Here is a 23,555-nt window from a genome sequence, read left to right as displayed (position 1 = left end):
GTAACGACACCATTTAAAGCAAAACAACGATTTATTTTACTAGCTATCTAAATAAAAATTGTACAAAACTCCGCGGCTGAGAGAGAGAGTTTACAATTATGTTTCATACCTCTGTGACAGTATCGGGTGGATACTTCGTCTGTTTAATTGCTGACAGGTGATTCGAGTTGGTCACAAGGTCTTCTAATCAGTGTCGTGCAGTCGGTCAACTGGACGTGAAGGTACGTCTGGTCGTTCGATGGGTGACTCCTTAATCCGCGAGCGACTCCCCCCGGAGAGAGGGAAGGAGGCCGGCTTTTATACCTTTTTGGTGGGAAAATTCGTCAGGTGATCAATTGTTTTAGCAGGTGTGGGGTTAAAGGTGGTGTTAGAATGACAACAATATGACGAATTTCGCCGATAACTGTAAATTATATACGGTTTGATCGTGAGAATGTTTATATTAAAACACAGAGAGTTATAGTTCTCTCATGTCCTTTATATTTCGTTTTTGTAGGGTGAAATTCTTTTGGTTGAGGGCATTTTTATTTTAAATTTGTTAAAGTTTTAAAGGATTAAACGCTGTTATTAACTTCGAATTTCACATCACTCTTCGCTTTCTTTAAAATTGTACTCAAATAGTGCAATTTGAAAAATTAGGTGGTTGATTAAATTTTTTCTTTCGGCCAGAGGTATGATTACAAAAACGATTAGAAATCACTTTTTCTCTCTCTCTCTCTCTTAGCTATTGACAATAATATTTAATAGGTGAAACATGATCCATCTATTGATAAGAACTAGGTGTACATATACCTTTTTTAGCCCGGCACGCGTCAAACTCGCGACAATATTTATGGTTTAAGGTCATTAACAGTGCTTTCTTAGGTTGTTTGTCATCGCTGACTCGTTGATTGGCAAAGAGGCGTCTATGTTGGCCTGTTGTGAGAGTAGGTCAAAGTTCTTGGTGATGAGGTCTTTGTTCAAAGGCACGCGGTCTGCTAGTAGGTCTTCTTAGGTGCGATGAATAGAGTTGGTATTAGAAATGGACGAGTATCTCGTTCAGGATATTGATGAAATCTTCGTAACGATGATATTTGGCGGTCAGGTCCTTTGCTGCCAGGTTAGTGGAATCTAGGTGAATATTCTGGGCGGTGCATAGCAGTTTGACACTTAGATTACATTCCTTCTGTAATAAGGAATCACTGTTCTTGTTCAAATAAAATATGATTAGTACCATTTTACGAAACGAAGAATATCCTTGGTTTATTGAGGTATGTAGATACACAACATATAGGGATTTACTCTCTCTCTCATTATTTCTAATTCTAAACTTACTCACTATGATACAAAAATAGTTTATTGAATAAAGTTAAAATTAAAGTAAATCTATTATTGATTATATGTCGTTATTAATACGCGAAACTTCCGAGAAAGTTTTATAAAAGCTTTATGTGACAACCAATATACTAGGTTTGACATAGGGTGATTAGTATGGTCATTCGCGAGACTATTAATAGGTTAAAACAACAGAGGGTTGAGGTCCTTGAATGGCATTGCCTCGGGGTGTCATTTCCTGGGATGTGCCCGGATATGTATCGGTTGGCCTTTCCCTTTCGTTTAGAGTGGTCTCTGCTGGGTTATTTTCCTGTGTGTATTGTTGACCCGGTGGCTTATTTTTTCTGCGTTTAATGTAGTATCGGGTAGCGCCCATGAGGCATATTCCGATTAACAATGTACCAAGACAACTACTCATCGCAATTATCCATGAAGCTGGATAAGTTCCAGACGATGGGGTCGTCGATAGCCGTATTAGTTCGTTTAGGTCATATTGGACGTTTTCTAACGAACGATCGGCTAAATGGAATATCTTCATTTGAGGCTACTGGTACATTTGAGGTGGATTCCTCGCTCTTGCATGTGTTTTTCCAGTATTTGTATCTCTGTTTGATTTATAAGATGGTCTATTTGCGGCTGATTGGTTTGAATGTGCGTTACTAAATTGGTTAAGGCTCCTCTTCAACCACAATCATTGTCGGAGAAGGGGCATAGGACCGGCCGGTACGCACAGGTATTTTCGTGGGCCTCCCGGTCAGCTTCTTTTAGTAATACTGGGCAGCCAAACGTTTTGTTGGTACACGGCCGTTGTAGCGAGGCTATTATCTGTTCCACCGCCAGATTTCTGATATATCCGAGTGTCTCTCGGCACGTGTGACAGGTGGTTATCCGGGGTCGGCACTGCAAACACACCAGGTGCCCATTGGTGCATTGGAAAGCTGGCGGTTGTATCAGGTCAAAACATATAGGGCAAGTAAGTATTGCCGGCACCGAATTATCTTGTTCAATATTAGCCATTATTTTCTCTCTGAAAGGGATAAAAGGACCAATAAGGAGAGGAAGGGCATTAGAAAAGATATTGATAAGCCTTAATACATGATTCTCGTATATGAGATAAATTTTATGATGGAACACGGAAGGTGTTTCGTTTTCCTTTTGATAAACTAACGGATTAAGGGGAAGATGACCGACTATCAGCAGGAGAAACAAACCGTGGTATACGGCTATGTGTGGGTCGAGGCATAACCCAAGGTTCGTCTTCAACTGGGCCCCTACTGCGAAGGGCATAGGGCGGAGTAGTTTCTGTCTCTTCCTCCGGTTCTGAGTCTCTTTCCGACTCAGCTTCCTCAATATCGTCTTCCTCTTCCTGTTCTGTTGTCTCTTCCGGTTGTGGAGTGGGTATAGAGGATAATATAAAATCGTCCCAAGGGTCGATAGAGATATCTGGTTGAGGCTCTGCTTCCGTTGATGCAGTAGCTGGCTTGATGGTTAGGTCAGACTTTAGGTCAAATTCCTTTCGAGCGCTGGTCGGTTTAAGTCGATCCGCATGTACGTGTAGTTGCCGCTTATTTTGTTGGCCTTCAATTTTAAAGTTAACAGGTCCTAGGATCTCAATAATTCTATAAGGTCCAGACCATCGCGGAGCTAATTTTCGCTTTAATCCTTTAGGCGTAACAACTTCCTTTAATAGTACTCTATCTCCTATTCGATAATGTGGAGGTTTATTTTGTTTACGATGACGTTCTTGTCTCGTTTCCTCAGCATGTTCTGAACATTGTTGAGCCATTCGATGGGCGTGTTGCATTCTTTGACGTAATTCGGATGCAAAGTTATCTTCAATGTTATAAGATATTGTAGCAGGGTTTGCAACTAGGTCAAAGGGATATGCTGGATCTCTTCCATATAGAAGATAAAAAGGGCTTTCATTAGTAGATGCATGCACCGATGTATTATACGCAAACAATGCATAAGGAATCCATTCGTCCCAATCTCGTTGATCTTTAGATACATAATGAGATAGAATATCGATTAAGGTCTTATTAAATCTTTCAATGACACCGTTACAGGCAGGATGATATGCTGTAGTAAGGAGTCTTTTTATTTTCAGTAGTTTACACACTTCGGTAAACATTTTAGAGGTCAAGTTCGGTGCTCTATCAGTCAACAACTGAGTTGGTGTAGAATGACGTAATACTACGTGAGTAACAAATGCTTTCGCTATCGTATTACTGCTAACATCTGGTAGAGGGATTGCTTCCGCATATCGGCTGAAATGATCTACGAATACTAGGATATATTTGTTGCCATTAGAGGTAAGAGGAAGAGGTCCTGCAATATCCATGGCGGTTCGTTCAAACACACGCGATAGAGGAGCAAATAATTGTAGGTCAGCTTGTGCTCTCCGTCCTCGCCGCCGATGTTTTGCACAGCTTGAGCAGCTTTTGCAATAATTTCGAATATCCTTCGCCATCTCTGGCCAAAATAAGGTCTTAGCAATTTTAGTTTGCATCTTTAATTCTCCTAAGTGTCCCGCTATCGGATTATCGTGATAAGTATATAGGATATAGTCCTTCAGGTTAGTTGGGATGACAATTTGTTCCCACCAATCCGTTTGTCTTTTATTTGTCCCTTTGTGACAAAGGGCACCTTCCTCATTGATATAAAATTCCTCTATCTTAATTGTTTTATAGGTTCCTGTCGTAACGCCATCCTTTAGGGCTTTTATTATAGGTTCCAATACTTTATCCTGCTGTTGTGCATTGATTATTTGAGGTACAGCGAAAATAGGGTCGACTTCGTATATTTGCCGAATTGGAATACGGCTAAGGGCATCTGCATTTTTGTGCGAACTTCCAGCCTTATGTATTATATCAAAATCAGATTCTTGAAGGCAAATGATCCATCGCGATAACCTAGAATTGGTTGTAGAATCTTTGCAGTCTAGTAACCATCGAAGGGGTCTATGATCTGTTATAATTGTAAACTTCCGTCCATATAGATAGGGTTTAAAATATTTTACTGCCCAAATAGTGGCTAAACACTCTTTCTCCGTAGTACTATAGTTTTGTTCAGGTATGCGTAGTAAGCGGCTTGCATAGGCAATCGGTTTCTCCTTTCCATTTTCTTCTTGGGCCAACACTGCTCCTAAGGCTGAATTTGAAGCATCCGTGGCTAGTATAAAAGGCTTTGTAAAGTCTGGTGATTTTAATAAAGGCGCGGAAGTCAAAATTTTCTTAAGGGTTTCAAAACTTTCTTGTTGATTGGGTCCCCATTCAAAGGGTTCATCCTTTTGTAATAGGTCAGTTAAGGGCTTAGCGATCTTTGCATAGGATTCTACATGTCTGCGGTAATATCCGGTTAGTCCTAGGAAGGTTCGAAGCTCTCGCTCGTTCTCTGGTTGCGGAAAATCCAACACGCATTGTATCTTATCAGAGTCGGGTCTGATGCCTTTTTCAGAAATTTCGTGACCTAGAAATTTGATCTGTCGTTGTAGGAAATGGCATTTCTTTGGTTTCAGTTTGATTCCTGCTTCTCCTAGCCTCTGAAATATTTGTTCAAGTCGTTTAAGGTGGCTTTGGAAGTCGGGACTAAAAGTTAAAATGTCGTCCATATAGACGAGACATGTTTTTCCTTTTAGGCCATGTAANTCTCTCTCTCTCTCTCTCTCTCTCTCTCTTAGCTATTGACAATAATATTTAATAGGTGAAACATGATTCATCTATTGATAAGAACTAGGTGTACATATACTTTTTATTCCGGCACGCTTTAAACTCGCGACAATATTTATGGTGTAAGGTCCTTAACAGTGCTTTCTTAGGTTGTTTGTCGTCGCTGACTCGCTGATTGGCGAAGCGGCGTCTCTGTTGTCCTGTTGTGAGAGTAGTTCAAAGTTCTTGGTGATGAGGTCTTGGTCCGAAGGCACGCGGTCTGCTAGTAGGTCTTCTTAGATGCGATGAATAGAGTTGGTCGTAGAAATGGACGAGTATCTTGTTCAGGATATTGATGAAATCTTCGTAACGATGATATTTGGCGGTCAGGTCCTTTGCTGCCAGGTTAGTGGAATCTAGGCGAATATTCTGAGCGGTGAATAGCAGTTCGACACGTGGATTACCTTCCTTCTGGAATGAAGAATCACTGTTCTTGTCCAAATAAAATATGATTAGTATCATTTTATGAAACGAAGAATATCCTTAGTCTTGAGGTATGTAGATACATAACATATAGGGATTTACTCTCTCTCTCATTATTTCTAGTTCTTAATATTATGGCTAAACTTACTTACTATGATACCAAAAAAATAGTTTACCGAACAAAGTTAAAATTAAAGTAAAGCTATTATCGATTATATGCCGTTTATTAATACGCGAAACATCCGAGAAAGGCTTATAAAAGCTTTATGTGACAACCAATATAATATGTTTAAAGTAATAAAATAGGGTGAGTAGTATGGTCAGTCGTGAGACTCTTAATAGGTTAAAACAACAGAGGTCTGAGGTCGTTGAATGGCATTGCCTCGGGGTGTCATTTCCTGGGATGTGCCCGGATATGTATCGGTTGGCCTTTCCTTTTCGTTTAGAGTGGTCTCTTCTGGGTTATTTTCCTGTGTGTATTGTTGACCCGGTGGCTTAGTTTTTCTGCGTTGTGTGCAGTATCGGACAGCGCCAATGAGGCATATTCCAATTAACAATGTACCAAGACAACTACTAAGCGCAATTATCCATGAAGCTGAATAAGTTCCAGACGATGGGGTCGTCGATAGCCGTATCAGTTCGTTTAAGTCATATTGGACGTTTTCTAAAGAACGATCGGCTAATTGAATATCCTCATTTGAAGTTACTTGGTGGATTCCTCGCTCTTGCAGGTGTTTTTCCAGTATTTGCACCTCTGTTTGATTTATAAGATGGTCTATTTGCGGAACTACCAAGTGTTGCGCAAGTTCATGGTGTACTATTGATCGGCCTTGAAAAGGTGAGGTAAGGATAAATCCAGGTAAATACCCTGTACACGCGTTTGGGATATTAATTATTCCGGTATGATTTAATTTGTAAGTAGTGGATATAGAAGAAGGGTTTGTATGCCCCGATGGACATCTAATTGTTAGGGTGAGAGGATATTGCATGGAATAAATCCATGATCCTCTTAGGTCAACCTTTTTAAATATCGGCGCATACTTGATAACGATTTGGCGAGTGCAAAGGTCTTTGACTTTGGTTTCCATGCCTGTAAATAAGGCATATTCACAACTTTGTTGAGGGAAGCGCTGGATAGGAACATCCAATGAACAAACAGGGAGACGATCCACTTTGCACATAGTTAGGTCGTATCGTCGTAGCAACATATAGGACTGTCTGTCCATAGATAGGGCGACGATTGGGTATTCAACTTGAAATTGGATAAAGGTTTTTAAAACAGGTACGTAGGTCGGAAACTTTACAATTTCGTATACATCAAAATATCCATGAGGCGTTATTAACGGTATCTTAGCGAAAATTCTCAACTTGTTAGGTAAAGCAACAGCAATGGTAGTAATCCATTGGTAATACTTGAATAACGTATCTTGTTTAATAGGTTCGATCATTGCGTACCCCTCCGGCAATTGCAATTGGATGTTTTGGAGGGTACGTAGCATAATGTCGCGCGGGATAAAATAGGTGCTTAACTGGTTATGCTCCAAAACATCAATGGCCTCTCTTAACTCTACCAGCTGGAAATGGAACTCTTGGATAGAAAACTCGATTATTCGGAGAATAGTTTCAAATGCGAGGCCATATCTGTAAAGATTCATTAGTTCCCCGAAGGATTCTTGCCTTTTTAATAGTATATAAATTTGATGCCGATTATTTTTACTGATGTTTAAGGTGTCATTTAATAGGGTGGTTTGTGAATGTAATAAATGTAGGATGCCTTCGTTACGCTGTTTAATCTTGGAAATTTCGTCATTTAAGGTCTGAATTTCCTCCGAGGTGGCGGTGCCAAAGAGAAATTTCAGGATTTTTCCTCCCGCATCTATTAAGCCTCGCTTCTTTGTCTGCGAGGGCCGTATAGTAATTAGGTTAGTGAGCTCTTGATATTCTTTATGGTAATTAAGGAAAGAGGTTCTTACTATTTCAAAGCCTTTTTCCGGGAGATTCCATTGAGTCTGTGGATCTTTATCCCGTGGCGGCATATGTGCGCGCTGTTGAATCATTGTTTCTAGGTAAACAAGAGAACTTGATATGAATTGAATTTGTCGCTCTAGGTGCTCAAAGGTCATATCGTTCACCAGGGTCCAATGGCTGGTAGTTATCAGAAAATTTCCTTGGTGCAAGAACACGACTCCTTTTGATAGATCGTCCGTTTTTAAAGGACGTGTCATTGTTGCGAACAGGCTTAGGATAATACTATAAATTCGAAGATGACCCATGTCGCTGACCCGTCGGTGATATTTCTCGGGCAGGTCGCTATGATCAGGGTAGATTTCTTTCCCTGCAATAGGGGAATAGTGTTATTAAGTTTGCGTTTTCTTAGCAATTGTGGTGACATAAATAAATATAGACTAAGTTGAAGCGTTATTAGGCCAGAAGTATCTAACGCGCTACTTGTGTCGCGAGTCGATAATGATAAGGCTGAATAGTTTATGATAACTATAAATTGTTTTTGTTTATTAACTCATATTACGAGGATGATACACATATCTTTATACATCGTGAATTTATACATCACGTCTATTTACATATTGTTGATTACTCTAGACATCAGAGATACATATTGATACATATTTCTCCCGCACATAGCGATATAGGGCTAACAATGATATAGGTCTAACTACATTTTTTTTTTTTTTTTTTTAAGTATACGGGGAACGTTTATTTCGTTCATCTGCCGGAGCTCGTCCCTCCAGGCCCAGAGTGGAAAATAGGGACTCTGGACGCATGCGGCGATATGGCGGCTTGCCTTTCATAATGTTCTTTATTCCTCCGATTTTCCTCCCTTACCGCCTCTTCGAGCTCTGGGGGACACATATAGCCTATCGGTAGAATGATGGTAACAGCCGTAGCCCCTCTTTGTCTTTGCGTCCGTGCAAAATTCAGTGCGGCCCTTATTGATGCGACGTTGACTATTTTTCTGTTCGTTGTTGTGAGGTCGGGATTCCACCATTCTTCTGTTTCTGCCATTTTTCTGTAATTCGCATGAGAGGATATTTTATTCCGTCAGAATTTCAAAAAAAAACTTAAAATTACAGTGGCCGCAGAAAGCGTATAGTAGGTTCGCGGATAATTCGAGCGGAGGAGAGGGTGGATCGGTGGAGATGACGGTGGCTCCCCAGATGGGAATACGAGTAGACCTCCAGAAGAGAGTATTGCCGCCCCTCTTAAATGTAATCGAATAACTAAGGTTGGAAGATCTTTGTTGTTCGCTAAGTAAGAAAACCTTGATAATGAAAGAAGGGGGCTCGGTTTGCTGTTTCGTTACCATCAGCAGGAGATACTGGCTATACCAGGTCAATATCGTGGCCCAATTGTTAGCGTGGTGCTCGGTGGCCGGAACGCCCAAGAAGATCAATCGTGTCTGTTGTAAAATAGGCACTTGCGGATGATTGGTTTGAATGTGCGTTATTAAATTGGTTAAGGCTCCTCTCCAACCACAATCATTTTCGGAGAAGGGGCATAGGACCGGCCGGTACGCACAGGTATTTTCGTGGGCCTCCCGGTCAGCTTCTTTTAGTAATACTGGGCAGCCAAACGTTTTGTTGGTACACGGCCGTTGTAGTGAGGCTATTATCTGTTCCACCGCCAGATTTCTGATATATCCGAGTGTCTCTCGGCACGTGTGACAGGTGGTTATCCGTGGTCGGCACTGCGAACACACCAGGTGCCCATTGGTGCATTGGAAAGCTGGCGGTTGTATCAGGTCAAAACATATAGGGCAAGTAAGTATTGCCGGCACCGAATTATCTTGTTCAATATTAGCCATTATTTTCTCTCTGAAAGGGATAAAAGGACCAATAAGGAGAGGAAGGGCATTAGAAAAGATATTGATAAGCCTTAATATATGATTCTCGTATATGAGATAAATTTGATGATGGAACACGGAAGGTGTTTCGTTTTCCTTTTGATAAACTAACGGATTAAGGGGAAGATGACCGACTATCAGCAGGAGAAACAAACCGTGGTATACGGCTACGTGTGGGTCGAGGCATAACCCAAGGTTCGTCTTCAACTGGGCCCCTACTGCGAAGGGCATAGGGCGGAGTAAGTTCTGTCTCTCCCTCCGGTTCTGAGTCTCTTTCCGACTCAGCTTCCTCAATATCGTCTTCCTCTTCCTGTTCTGTTGTCTCTTCCGGTTGTGGAGTGGGTATAGAGGATAATATAAAATCGTCCCAAGGGTCGATAGAGATATCTGGTTGAGGCTCTGCTTCCGTTGATGCAGTAGCAGGCTTGATGGTTAGGTCAGACTTTAGGTCAAATTCCTTTCGAGCGCTGGTCGGTTTAAGTCGATCCGCATGTACGTGTAGTTGCCGCTTATTTTGTAGGTCTTCAATTTTAAAGTTAACAGGTCCTAGGATCTCAATAATTCTATAAGGTCCAGACCATCGCGGAGCTAATTTTCGCTTTAATCCTTTAGGCGTAACAACTTCCTTTAATAGTACTCTATCTCCTATTCGATAATGTGGAGGTTTATTTTGTTTACGATGACGTTCTTGTCTCGTTTCCGCAGCATGCTCTGAACATTGTTGAGCCATTCGATGGGCGTGTTGCATTCTTTGACGTAATTCGGATGCAAAGTTATCTTCAATGTCATAAGATATGGTAGCAGGGTTTGCAACTAGGTCAAAGGGATATGCTGGATCTCTTCCATAGAGAAGATAAAAAGGGCTTTCATTAGTAGATGCATGCACCGATGTATTATACGCAAACAATGCATAAGGAATCCATTCGTCCCAATCTCGTTGATCTTTAGATACATAATGAGATAGAATATCGATTAAGGTCTTATTAAATCTTTCAACAACACCGTTACAGGCAGGATGATATGCTGTAGTAAGGAGTCTTTTTATTTTCAGTAGTTTACACACTTCGGTAAACATTTTAGAGGTTAAGTTCGGTGCTCTATCAGTTAACAACTGAGTTGGTGTAGAATGACGTAATACTACGTGAGTAACAAATGCTTTCGCTATCGTATTACTGCTAACATCTGGTAGAGGGATTGCTTCCGCATATCGGCTTAAATGATCTACGAATACTAGGATATATTTGTTGCCATTAGAGGTAAGGGGAAGAGGTCCTACAATATCCATGGCGGTTCGCTCAAACACACGCGATAGAGGAGCAAATAATTGTAGGTCAGCATGTGCTCTCCGTCCTCGCCGCCGATGTTTTGCACAGCTTGAGCAGCTTTTGCAATAATTTCGAATATCTTTCGCCATCTCTGGCCAAAAAAAGGTCTTAGCAATTTTAGTTTGCATCTTCAATTCTCCTAAGTGTCCCGCTATCGGATTATCGTGATAAGTATATAGGATATAGTCCTTCAGGTTAGTTGGAATGACAATTTGTTCCCACCAATCCGTTTGTCTTTTATTTGTCCCTTTGTGGCAAAGGGCACCTTCCTCATTGATATAAAATTCCTCTATTTTAATTGTTTTATAGGTTCCTGTCGTAACGCCATCCTTCAGGGCTTTTATTATAGGTTCCAATACTTTATCCTGCTGTTGTGCATTGATTATTTGAGGTACAGCGAAAATAGGGTCGACTTCGTATATTTGCCGAATTGGAATACGGCTAAGGGCATCTGCATTTTTGTGCGAACTTCCAGCTTTATGTATTATGTCAAAATCAGATTCTTGAAGGCAAATGATCCATCGCGATAACCTAGAATTGGTTGTAGAATCTTTGCAGTCTAGTAACCATCGAAGAGGTCTATGATCAGTTACAATTGTAAACTTCCTTCCATATAGATAGGGTTTAAAATATTTTACTGCCCAAACAGTGGCTAAACACTCTTTCTCCGTAGTACTATAGTTTTGTTCCGGTTTTCGAAGTAAGCGGCTTGCATAGGCAATCGGTTTCTCCTTTCCATTTTCTTCTTGGGCCAACACTGCTCCTAAGGCTGAATTTGAAGCATCCGTGGCTAGTATAAAAGGTTTGTAAAGTCTGGTGATTTTAATAAAGGCGCGGAAGTCAAAATTTTCTTAAGGGTTTCAAAACTTTCTTGTTGATTGGGTCCCCATTCAAAGGGTTCATCCTTTCGTAATAGGTCAGTTAAGGGCTTAGCGATCTTTGCATAGGATTCTACATGTCTGCGGTAATATCCGGTTAGTCCTAGGAAGGCTCGAAGCTCTCGCTCGTTCTCCGGTTGCGGAAAATCCAACACACATTGTATCTTATCAGAGTCTGGTCTGATGCCTTTTTCAGAAATTTCGTGACCTAGAAATTTGATCTGTCGTTGTAGGAAATGGCATTTCTTTGGTTTCAGTTTGATTCCTGCTTCTCCTAGCCTCTGAAATATTTGTTCAAGTCGTTTAAGGTGGCTTTGGAAGTCGGGACTAAAAGTTAAAATGTCGTCCATATAGACGAGACATGTTTTTCCTTTTAGGCCATGTAATATAAAGTCCATCGTTCTTTCAAAAACCGCAGAACTTGTTTTAAGGCCCATTGGGACCCGGTTCCATTGATAATGCCCATCAGGAGTGGAAAAGGCAGTCTTCTCCTTATCACCTGCCCCTAGTTGCCAGAAACCTGAGATCGTATCCATCGTCGAAAAGTACTTGGCTTGTCCCATTAGACTAAGGGATTCTTGTACAAGGGGCAATGGGTACGGGTCCACCTTAGTAATCTTATTCAGCCTCCTATAGTCGACTACCAAGCGAAGCGTACCATCTTTTTTTTTTACTAGGAGAGCAGCCGAACTCCAAGGGGAGGTAGAATGTTCAATTATCTTATGGGCCAAGAGGCCATCTATAATCTCATTTAATTGCTGGCGTTGCGCATAAGGGATCCGATAGGGCGGAGAGTAAATGGGCGCCGCATCACCTGTGTTTATCCGATGTTGCACAATATCACAATATCCTAGGTCATAGTCGTTCGTAGCAAAGACATGTTTATATTTATACATTAAGGTCAGTAGGTCTTGCTTCTCTTCCTCTGGGATCCCATCCCAGTTAAAAAGTAGACTAAATTCCTCTTTCGAAAGGTTCGCTGTCGCTCCCTCCTTGATATTATCTATGCGATCGGAGCTTTCTCTAGCCTCGTAAAAGAGTCCCACTTTAGTACCTTTCTTTAATTTAATTGTCTTGTGAGAATCATTACGGAATCGCACGGGAACCTGTCCTTTTTTATTGGGTGTCACCAGTACATCTACTCCGGAGACTCCCTCTGAACCTACAGAATCAGTTTCAATTACTCCGACCTGGGCAGGTCGCTTGATTCCCAAAATCCGAGCGGTAACTATGTTTTCGGTCAACGGAGGCAATTGACAATTTTCTAATATTATTACTTCCTTTCCTTCTTCCCGCTCGTCTAGTTGGCCGGCTCTTTTCTTTGCCTCTTTAATTTCCGCTGTTTGGGACGGCTTGTTTTTCATTCCTCCTCGCCTACCTTTACTAAACGCAGTCCTTTCTTTTTTCTCTTGCTCTCCTACTATTTTTCTCCTTTCATTCCCTGGAGTACGAAAATAAACGACAGTATGCGGAGGAATTAGCATTTCTCCCCCGTTCAAATCAATGCAAAATCCCTTTTCTGTTATCATATCTCGGCCAATTATGCCATCACAGGGATAGGTCACGTCTATATCTACCAGGCAACAGGCGAAAGGGAATTGTAAATCCCCGATCTGGAACATATGGCTAGTAATACCATAGGTGTTGATTATTGGCAAAAGCCTTAGATAACAGCAATACCTTAGCTCCCGTGTCTACTTGAACTATCGCTGGACTGCCTCCTATGCAACAGTCAAATGTAGCCTCACTTCTCTCAGTGGTATATTTAGAAATTTGCAGAGAGAAATTTCCCCGATACTTTTTTAGCGAATTCTTATAGGTCTGTTTATTTGAGGTTAACTCTGGCCTTTGCTCTCTCCTAAAGGTAGAGAGAGGGAGCCTAGAAGTTGCCCCTCTATATTTAAATCGAGGTCGGGGACTTTCAACACTATGTACATTGCCCTGCCATTTGTTTTGTGTCTCTTCCTTCGGCGGAGACCGGAACCGTACTCTATTTCCTTCAGTTTCAGCATCTTGTCGCCTAGGGAAGCTAGGTTGCAAACGCGTAGATTGTCTGTTCCGTTGGTTAGGTCGCGGTCCGGGCGCGTTCTGATTCCGGGATTGATTCGTATTAGGTCTTCTGCTCGCTTGATCGAATTGTCGATTAGGGGAGTTTGAACGATAGTCCCTTCGTCGGAAGGTCGGATTATTATTCGTATGATTGTTATTATAGTTGCTACTCGTATAACTTCCTCGCTGGTTTCTCCTTGAAGTAGGGTTTCTAAAACTATTTTGAGAGGGAGGTCTGGTTAAACTTTCCATGTGAGCCTTAATCTCGTTCATCGCTGCAGTTAATTGATGTAGCTCATTTGAAGAGGGGGAGGAATCGGTCGATTTGTCGCCTTCCCTAACTGCTCGCATGATCCCTCGAGGATGTGCGGTAAGGTTCTCTATCCTTTCCTCACTAATAGCGGCTTTAAGCGCGTCGTCGAAGGTGGCAGGCTCTCGGGACATTGTTCGCTGCCTTATGCGTATATCGATCCCATTTAGGAATTGTGCCTTTAATCTCTCATCTAGCTCCTTGCTTTGGACTCGGTGAATGATGGCTGTTTCTGCGGCAGTTGCGCCAGGCTCCGGCGTGATCTCTATCTCCATGGCCAACACCTGTAGGCGAGCGGCATACGTTTGTACGTCCTCCTCCCGTTTCTGCACGCATGTATAAAATCTATTTAGGCAAAATGTAAAGGGTTTGCGGTCAAAGCGCTCTATCATCAGTCGCTTAAATTTGTCGAATTCTTCTACTTCCTTGATTCGACGGTCTTTCCTAACAAATTCCCTGGCTATCCCGGTAAGCTTAAGCTTGGCAACAGCCAACATTTGTGCTTTTGACCATGNGTTTTAAGGCCCATTGGGACCCGGTTCCATTGATAATGCCCATCAGGAGTGGAAAAGGCAGTCTTCTCCTTATCACCTGCCCCTAGTTGCCAGAAACCTGAGATCGTATCCATCGTCGAAAAGTACTTGGCTTGTCCCATTAGACTAAGGGATTCTTGTACAATGGGCAATGGGTATGGGTCCACCTTAGTAATCTTATTTAGCCTCCTATAGTCGACTACCAAGCGAAGCGTACCATCTTTTTTCTTTACTAGGAGAGCAGCCGAACTCCAAGGGGAGGTAGAATGTTCAATTATATTATGGGCCAAGAGGCCATCTATAATCTCATTTAATTGCTGGCATTGCGCATAAGGGATCCGATAGGGCGGAGAGTAAATGGGCGCCGCATCACCTGTGTTTATTTGATGTTGCACAATATCACAATATCCTAGGTCATAGTCGTTCGTAGCAAAGGCATGTTTATATTTATACATTAAGGTCAGTAGGTCTTGCTTCTTCTCCTCTGGGATCCCATTCCAGTTAAAAAGTAGACTAAATTCCTCTTCCGAAAGGTTCGCTGTCGCTCCCTCCTTGATATTATCTATGCGATCGGAGCTCTCTATAGCCTCGAAAAAGAGTCCCACTTTAGTACCTTTCTTTAGTTTAATTGTCTTGTGAGAATCATTACGAAATCGCACGGGAACCTGTCCTTTTTTATTGGGTGTCACCAGTACATCTACTCCGGAGACTCCCTCTGAACCAACAGAATCAGTTTCAATTACTCCGACCTGGGCAGGTCGCTTGATTCCCAAAATCCGAGCGGTAACTATGTTTTCGGTCAACGGAGGCAATTGACAATTTTCTAATATTACTACTTCCTTTCCTTCTTCCCGCTCGTCCAGTTGGTTGGCTCTTTTCTTTGCCTCCTTAATTTCCGCTGTTTGGGACGGCTTGTTTTTCATTCCTCCTCGCCTACCTTTACTAAATGCTGTTTTCCTTTCTTCCTCATTTTTCTCTCTTACCATTCTTCTCCTCTCACTCCCTGGAGTATGAAAAGGTACGACAGTATGCAGAGGAATTAGCATTTCTCCCCCTTTTAAATCAATGCAAAATCCTTTTTCTGTTATCATATCTCGGCCAATTATGCCATCACAGGGATTGGTCACGTCTATATCTACAAGGCAACAAGCGAAAGGAAATTGTAAATCTCCGATCTGGAACATAGGGCTGGTAATACCATAGGTGTTGATTAAATGTCCAGTAGCGCTTCTCAGGTCCGTTTCTTTATTATAGTGAATAGGTACTGTTTCCTTCATTTTATTGGCAAAAGCCTTAGATAACAGCGATACTTTAGCTCCCGTGTCTACTTGAACTATCGCTGGATTGCCTCCTATGCAACAGTCAAATGTAGCCTCACTTCTCTCAGTGGTATATTTAGAAATTTGCAGAGAGGAATTTCCCCGATACTTTTTTAGCGAATTCTTATCGTTCTGTTTATTCAAGGTTAACTCTGGCCTTTGCTTTCTCCTAAAGGTAGAGAGAGGGAGCCTAGAAGTTGCCCCTCTATATTTAAATCGAGGTCGGGGACTTTCAACACTATGTACATTGCCCTGCCATCTGTTTTGCGTCTCTTCCTTCGGCGGAGATCGGAATCGTACTCTATTTCCTTCAGTTTCAGCATCTTGTCGCCTAGGGAAGCTAGGTTGCGAACGCCTGGATTGTCCGTTCCGTTGATTAGGTCGCGGTCCGGGCGCGTTCCGATTCCGGGATTGATTCGTATTAGGTCTTCTGCTCGCTTGATCGAATTGGCGACTAGGGGAGTTTGAACGATAGTCCCTTCGCCGTAAGGTCGGATTATTATTCGTATTATTGTTATTATAGTTGCTACTCGTATAACTTCCTCGCTGGTTTCTCCTTGAAGCAGGGTTTCTAAAACTATTTTGAGAGGGAGGTCTTGTTAAACTTTCCATGCGAGCTTTAATCTCGTTCATCGCTGCAGTTAATTGATGTAGCTCATTTGAAGAGGGGGAGGAATCGGTCGATTTGTCGCCTTCCCTAATTGTTCGCATGATCCCTCGAGGATGTGCGGTAAGGTTCTCTATCCTTTCCTCACTAATAGCGGCTTTAAGCGCGTCGTCGAAGGTGGCAGGCTCTCGGGACATTGTTCGCTGCCTTATGCGTATATCGATCCCATTTAGGAATTGTGCCTTTAATCTCTCATCTAGCTCCTTGCTTTGGACTCGGTGAATGATGGCTGTTTCTGTGGCAGTTGCGCCAGGCTCCGGCGTGATTTCTATCTCCATGGCCAACGCCTGTAGGCGAGCGGCATACGTTTGTACGTCTTCATCCCGTTTCTGCACGCACGTATAAAATCTATTCAGGCGAAATGTAAAGGGTTCGCGGTCAAAACGCTCTATCATCAGTCGCTTAAATTCGTCGAATTCTTCCACTTCCTTGATTCGACGGTCTTTCCTAACAAATTCCCTGGCTATCCCGGTAAGCTTAAGCTTGGCAACGGCCAACATTTGCGCTTTCGACCATGCCGCTACCTTGGTGACATCTGTTAATGAATCAAAGAAGTCTGTCACCCTTGGGCCTCCAGCTTCGCCCGAGAATACAGGTAATAAAGGAATAATTCCACTCAATCCTCCCAACGTAATGGGATTCGGCGTTGGGTTAGGATTTGGGTTTGGGTTGCCTGCCCTAGCCGCATCACGAGCTGCCTCCTCCATTAGGTCTATTTTCTAAGCTTAACTCTATCTAAACTTATAATCTAGGTCTAAATAAATCTTAGGTCTAAACAATCCCTACTACGATTTAAATCAACTACTTTCTCGACTATAGCCTCCTTCGCTTTATCGATTTACCGATAAAGTCGGACCCCACTCCTGCAAACCAATTTGTGAGGATTCTAGGGATTTTTAGATTCAAACCCCACTTCTGTGACACCAATTTGTGAGCCACCGGGAGGGAGGAGCTGGCCTCTCTTTCCGGCCACAGGTCTCGGACCTTCTTTCTTGTCAAGGATGGTAGTAACGTTCGGTTACGCTTTACGCGAGTGGAGGAGAGTCGGAGGGGTCGACGATAAGGCGTGAGCAAAGTCGAGAAGCGACACCATTTAAAGCAAAACAACGATTTATTTTACTAGCTACCAAAATAAAAACCGTACAAAACTCCGCGGCTGAGAGAGCGAGTTTACAATTATATTTCATACCTCTGTGACAGTATCGGGTGGATACTTCGTCTGTTTAATTGCTGACAGGTGATTCGAGTTGGTCACAAGGTCTTCTAATCAGTGTCGTGCAGTCGGTCAACTGGACGTGAAGGTACGTCTGGTCGTTCGATGGGTGACTCCTTAATCCGCGAGCGACTCCCCCCGGAGAGAGGGAAGGAGGCCGGCTTTTATACCTTTTTGGTGGGAAAATTCGTCAGGTGATCAATTGTTTTAGCAGGTGTGGGGTTAAAGGTGGTGTTAGAATGACAACAATATGACGAATTTCGCCGATAACTGTAAATTATATACGGTTTGATCGTGAGAATGTTTATATTAAAACACAGAGAGTTATAATTCTCTCATGTCCTTTATATTTCGTTTTCGTAGGGTCAAATTCTTTTGGTTGAGGGCATTTTTATTTTAAATTTGTTAAAGTTTTAAAGGATTAAACGCTGTTATTAACTTTCGAATTTCACATAATAGTAAATAATTACTTTTATTATTTATGAGTCTAACTTTTACATAATATATCATTTTCTAGGTAAAGCGGGGTACCTCACTTATAATAATATAAAATAAGATATTAATTAGTCAGGAAAATATTTAAGGGTATTTTTAATTTTTATTCGAATGAAAAATGTTGCATAAATTAACCATGAAGATTAATTATATAAAAAAATGCAAATGTGATCGGTATAAGAGTTAGGTGAGTTAATTGGTGATTTAAGGCTCATACAATGTAAATTTAGAGATTTGTGAGTGAAAGTTATAAGTTATAAAGTATTTATTGACAGGAGTATTACAATACAAGAGCATAAAAAGGAAGTGTCTATGTTATTCGCTCTTGTCATCTGGCAGGACAAACTGTGATATTGCTGCACTACGAAAAGTTTCATGCAGTTAGGTAATTAGCAAAAATACTGCGATCTAACTAATGTTTCTGCGACATAAACACCGGTTGCCCAATCTAAAATCGTAATTGTAGAAACAATTCGTTTGGATGGCCAAATGCGTGTACCCTAGTTTTACATGTAAAAGCAGCGCCATTTAGACTCATTTCAGTGTTATTTCACAATTTAATCAATTTTATACTTTTCCTCTCTTGTTTTAAGCAGGAAGTGGTCATTCGAAGCAGCAATCTCAACCGGCTGTATCGCCCGGTATTGAGGAGCCAGCTGCGACAGTATCAAGACAAGATGAAAGACCTACAACAAGTAAACCTGCAGCCAGAGCAGTACCTGGTGAAAGTGTTGCAGAACCACCTGCACCGAAAGGTGTGTATCATTTTCCTTAAATAACAGTCTGTCAAACGAACTAATATAGTACAAATTTAATAAAATATCTAGGTGCTGAAAGGGTTAGCTTGGTGGAAAAACTACCAATTCCCAGTGAGAGTGGACAGCCATCGTCAATGGCTCTTGCTACGGTAGCACAATCGGAAACTACAATGGAATATCTATCAAGCGCTATGAAAAGACTGGGTCTGGAAGTGACTTTCAGTGGTTCCATGCATAATAGATTCGCTAAACGACCAGGAATTGGAGTTAAAGGTAGAAAGATCAATTTAATAGCAAACTACTTTCCTATAGATATACCAGATGGAGAGATATACCATTATGACGTAGATATTCAAAAGCTTATACCTGTAAGTGATGCGGGTGAAAAACTGCCCAAACATAAAAAGTATAAATGCCTGAATACAAAACAAAACAGAAATATTGTAGAAGCAATGATTAAGCAGGTGCCAATGTTTAAGAATATTCGGCCGGCATTTGACGGAGAGAAAAATTTCTATACACGAAACTTGTTACCATTTAAAGACCAAAAAGTGATGACTGTGAAGGTTGCAGACGAATTTAATCCTGATAAAGATATAAATTACGAAATAAAAATACAACCTGTGAATAGAAAAGATACAATGAGAAGATCAGCAGATAATTCGATTAATTTAGAACCATTACATCAGTTGTTAGCTGGTAGATGCAGTGATATAACGGAAGGTATCATTTTGGGAATCATGGCCATAGAAACCGTACTAAGACACGGTCCTGCCTTACGATTGGTGCCAGTAGGAAGATCATTCTTCACCAAACCACGTATGGAGGAAGTTCCTCCGTTGAGTGAAGGAAGAGAAATTTGGTTTGGTCATCATCAAAGTATGCAGCTGACAAAATGGAAGCCTATGCTTAACATAGATAAATCAGCTACGACATTTTATAAAGGTTGTTCCGTTATCCAGTTTATGTTCGAAGTATTAAATCTGGATACTGAAAATATTGAATCGTCTTTAAGACAGTTTAGAGGTCTGACCGATGCCCAAAGGCGGACAGTAGCCAAAGAAATAAAGACTTTGAAAGTTGAAGTAACCCATTTGCCTTATCCTCGAAAGTACAGAGTTCGAGATATAACAAGAGAAAGTGCAAATAATACATTTTTTACGAGAAGAATTAATGACAAAGATGTTAAGTGTTCCGTATCTGAATACTTTCGTACTGAATATAGAGCATTAAGAAATCCCAACTTACCTTGTTTAAATGTGGGAAGTGATAACAGAGCTGTTTATTTACCAATGGAAGTGTGCAATATCGTTGAAGGTCAACACTGCAGAAAGAAATTAAATGAAAAACAAACTGCTGATATGATTCGCTACACGGCTCGTCCTCCTGCTGACAGATTCAATGATATAAGACAATCAGTCAATGCTTTGATGCGAGATTTCGAACCATTCGCAAGAGAATTTGGCGTTCGTGTAAGTCCCAACCCCGTGAAGTTTACGGGAAGAATGTTGGATCCTCCCCAAATAACTTATCAACAAGAGCAGAACATCAGACCTCTCAACGGTAGCTGGGATATGAAAGGCAAGAGATTTTATACAGGAGTAACAATTGAAAAATGGGTGTTGCTGAGTTTCTCAATGGCTCGATTCTGCGACGAGAATGCTCTGGACAACTTTGTGAAAATGCTATGTAATGGTGGAAGAAGTGTAGGAGTACAATTTGCACAACCTCTCCTTATTAAGCGCTTCACACGTCGCGATGGAAGACCTTCAGGTATACTTAGACAAGCAAAGAATATTTATCCAGATTTGCAATTAGCCATAATCGTGCTGCCATCAGAAAGCATCTATTCAGAAGTTAAAACAGTTGCAGAAACAGAACTAGGACTTATGACCCAATGTATAAAAGATATAAATGCCACGGGAAGAAAATGCAACCCACAACTAATTTGTAATTTATGTCAAAAAATTAATGCCAAAATGGGTGGAGTTAACAATTCTCTGTCGCTTGCAGACAAGCCTGCAATTTTGAAGAGACCTGTGATTATTGTAGGTGTCGACTGTACTCATCCAGCTCCTGGTGACAAAATAGGATATTCGATAGCAGCAGTGGTGGGTAGCCTCGATTCATATCCGAGCAAATTCAAGGCCTCCGTTCGTGTTCAGCATAAGAAACAGAAAGTAGATCAGACAACATTTGGACAGGATATAGTGATCGATCTGAAGGACATGATGAAAGAAATTTTGCGTGAATTTTACAATCGAACGAAAGGAAAGAGACCGGAAAAAATCATATTTTTTAGAGACGGTCTTAGCGAAGGAGAATACAAAAAAGTTTTGGACTATGAACTGATTGAAATTCGAAAAGCCTGTGAAGAAATGGCTCGAGGGGAGAGATACGAACCTCCAATTACATTTATTGTAACTGGAAAACGTCATCATACACGTTTCGTTCCTGCAGATCGAAAAGACGGTGTGGGAAGACCAGGAAACATCCCACCCGGTACTACAGTGGATACAGACGTAGTGCATCCCGTTTTCTACGATTTCTTTTTATGCAGCCATATGGGGATTCAAGGTACAAGCAGACCTGCCCACTATACGGTTCTGTGGGACGACAATAACTTCACAGCTGACGAGCTACAAGTGTTAACTTACTATCTATGCCACACTTATGTCAGATGTACCAGAAGTGTGTCCATCCCGTGTCCAGTTATGTATGCGGACCTTGCCGCTTTTAGAGCAAAACAATATTTAATAGCGAAAATGGAAGGAACGTCAAGTTCCAGTAGTGAAGTATCAGAACGGGAAGAAGTTATTATACAGGAAGGTATTAAAGAGGCGATTAAAGTAGTAGACAATATGCAAAATCGAATGTATTTTGTTTAAATTTATACGTAATATTACTTACTAATTGTTTAAAAAAAATAGAATTTTAAAACTAATCACTGTACAAGGCTTGTTCAGTGCAAATTGCCCTGTAGGAAATCTTTACCTGTTATGAAGTTGATTGAAATGTTATAATTGTGCCATTAAAATGATTAATTAAATTAAAGAATTTTAATATTGAATTGTTTACTTTAACTTTATAATATTAAAATTATCCATTGCAATTGAAGACTTCGTAAACCGGTATTACACAAAAATATTTGTGTAATATCGGTTTACTTTGCTTAAATCTATTCCAATTAAGATCGATAATGTCGCATATTTGTATAAATATAAAAATCCTCTTATATAATACATTTTCAATAACTTTACTGAACGTAGAAATGATGATATCTGGACCGAGTTTAAAGCTTGTATTTTAATACATTGGGAGAACTACGTTATCATTCAATTTAATGGGAAATAAATCATTTATAAATGATCTATTTCCCGTTAAATCAACAAACTCAGAGGATTTTCAATAGTGGCTGTAATTTGTATTAAAATGTATGTAGATTCATAGTTTATAGACGGGGTATTTAAGTGTGATAATTACAGGTATACTTCGCCTTACGTCGGTAATTGGTTCCAGGAGAGGCGACGTAAGTCGAATTTACTTGTCACTTGGTTAAACCATAAATTTCCGGTTCTGTATTTTATTTATTAATACATTTTTAATAATATATGGTTAATAAGGATCTATTTTAAGCTTACAAACAAATAAATTTTAGTTTTTAATATAGTACAGAAAAAAGTAATCTAAATTTACGAATGCATGTACTGTAAATACAGTACATATTCGTAAATGTATATACAGTATTTTGTTATGATTTTGTGTGCTTTAAACGTTTTTCTAGTGATATTACGACTTCAATATTTGTGGCGGACAGACGTAAAGTCGAATAAACTGACTTAAACTTGATTTTTATTTCTCCATATACTTTTTTTGGCAAACGACGTATAATCGGGAACGACGTAAGTCGAGGTATACCTGTATATTGAAAAGTTAATACCTTAGCTGGCAGATGACTAGAGACGTACTATATTTGAATTGAAATATTTCTTTTAAAGAAGGTTAAATGCAAATATTAAGTAGGCCATTATACACGCGTTATACTAATTTACAATAATTAAAATATTACTATTTTATTAGAATAGTTCGGTATTAAATATATTAATGTTAAACTATGAAAGGAAAACTTTAAATATTAAGACTAACAATAAAGTTAACAGGAAAAAGAATGCAGCATTTATTTTACTATCTGAAGTACTTTTTCACGTACTAAATTAAATTTTACAATAATATACAGGTAACCCCCGTATAACACGGTACTTACGTTCCAAAAAATTGCCGTGTTATGCGAATCCGTGTTATACGAAACAAAGAACTAATACGAAAAGGAGGGTTAGGTTCCAAAAATTAAAAAACATGCTAGTATATTTTCATAATTAAGATAAATATGGCTCACCAGTGGCCGAGCGGTCTTCGTACCCTAAACACTGGGAGTTCTGTCGTGGGTTCGCGCCGCGATCGGACAGGCTGGCTGCTTGGAGTTTTCCGGGTTTTCTTCTTGCCGATAACGACTAAATAAGAGGCCAGTTCCCCATAAAAGTCCTCCCGGGAGGCATTCTTTCCCCTCGCGTAACATCGCGCCCCAGAGAAGGCAACGGGAAACCACTCTGGGTAGTAACTTTCCCTAGTATACACCTTGGCGGATTACAAACCTACGCCAGGTGTCGCCGACGTCAGGAATCTGATATGGCACCAAGAAGAG

General features: G+C 40.7%; 1 protein-coding gene across 1 annotated transcript in view; it reads left to right on the top strand.

The window, feature by feature from the left end:
* The window catches only part of LOC111635658 (protein argonaute-2-like), a 27,564-nt gene extending 5,662 nt beyond the window's left edge, over positions 1-21,902 (top strand). Inside the window, exons 3-4 of the mRNA XM_023380681.1 lie at positions 18,692-18,850; positions 18,923-21,902. Coding sequence (XP_023236449.1) covers positions 18,692-18,850; positions 18,923-21,741 — 2,978 coding nt within the window. The 3' untranslated portion in view covers positions 21,742-21,902. The remainder of the gene's footprint in view (positions 1-18,691; positions 18,851-18,922) is intronic.
* Positions 21,903-23,555: the final 1,653 nt, after the last annotated feature.

This window comes from Centruroides sculpturatus, unplaced genomic scaffold (assembly GCF_000671375.1).
Source record: "Centruroides sculpturatus isolate CEXI.00-Female unplaced genomic scaffold, Cexi_2.0 scaffold797, whole genome shotgun sequence".
In the NCBI taxonomy this organism is placed as follows: Eukaryota; Metazoa; Arthropoda; class Arachnida; order Scorpiones; family Buthidae; genus Centruroides; species Centruroides sculpturatus.
Note: the sequence above shows the minus strand (reverse complement) of the source record. Positions and strands in the feature narration are given on the sequence as shown.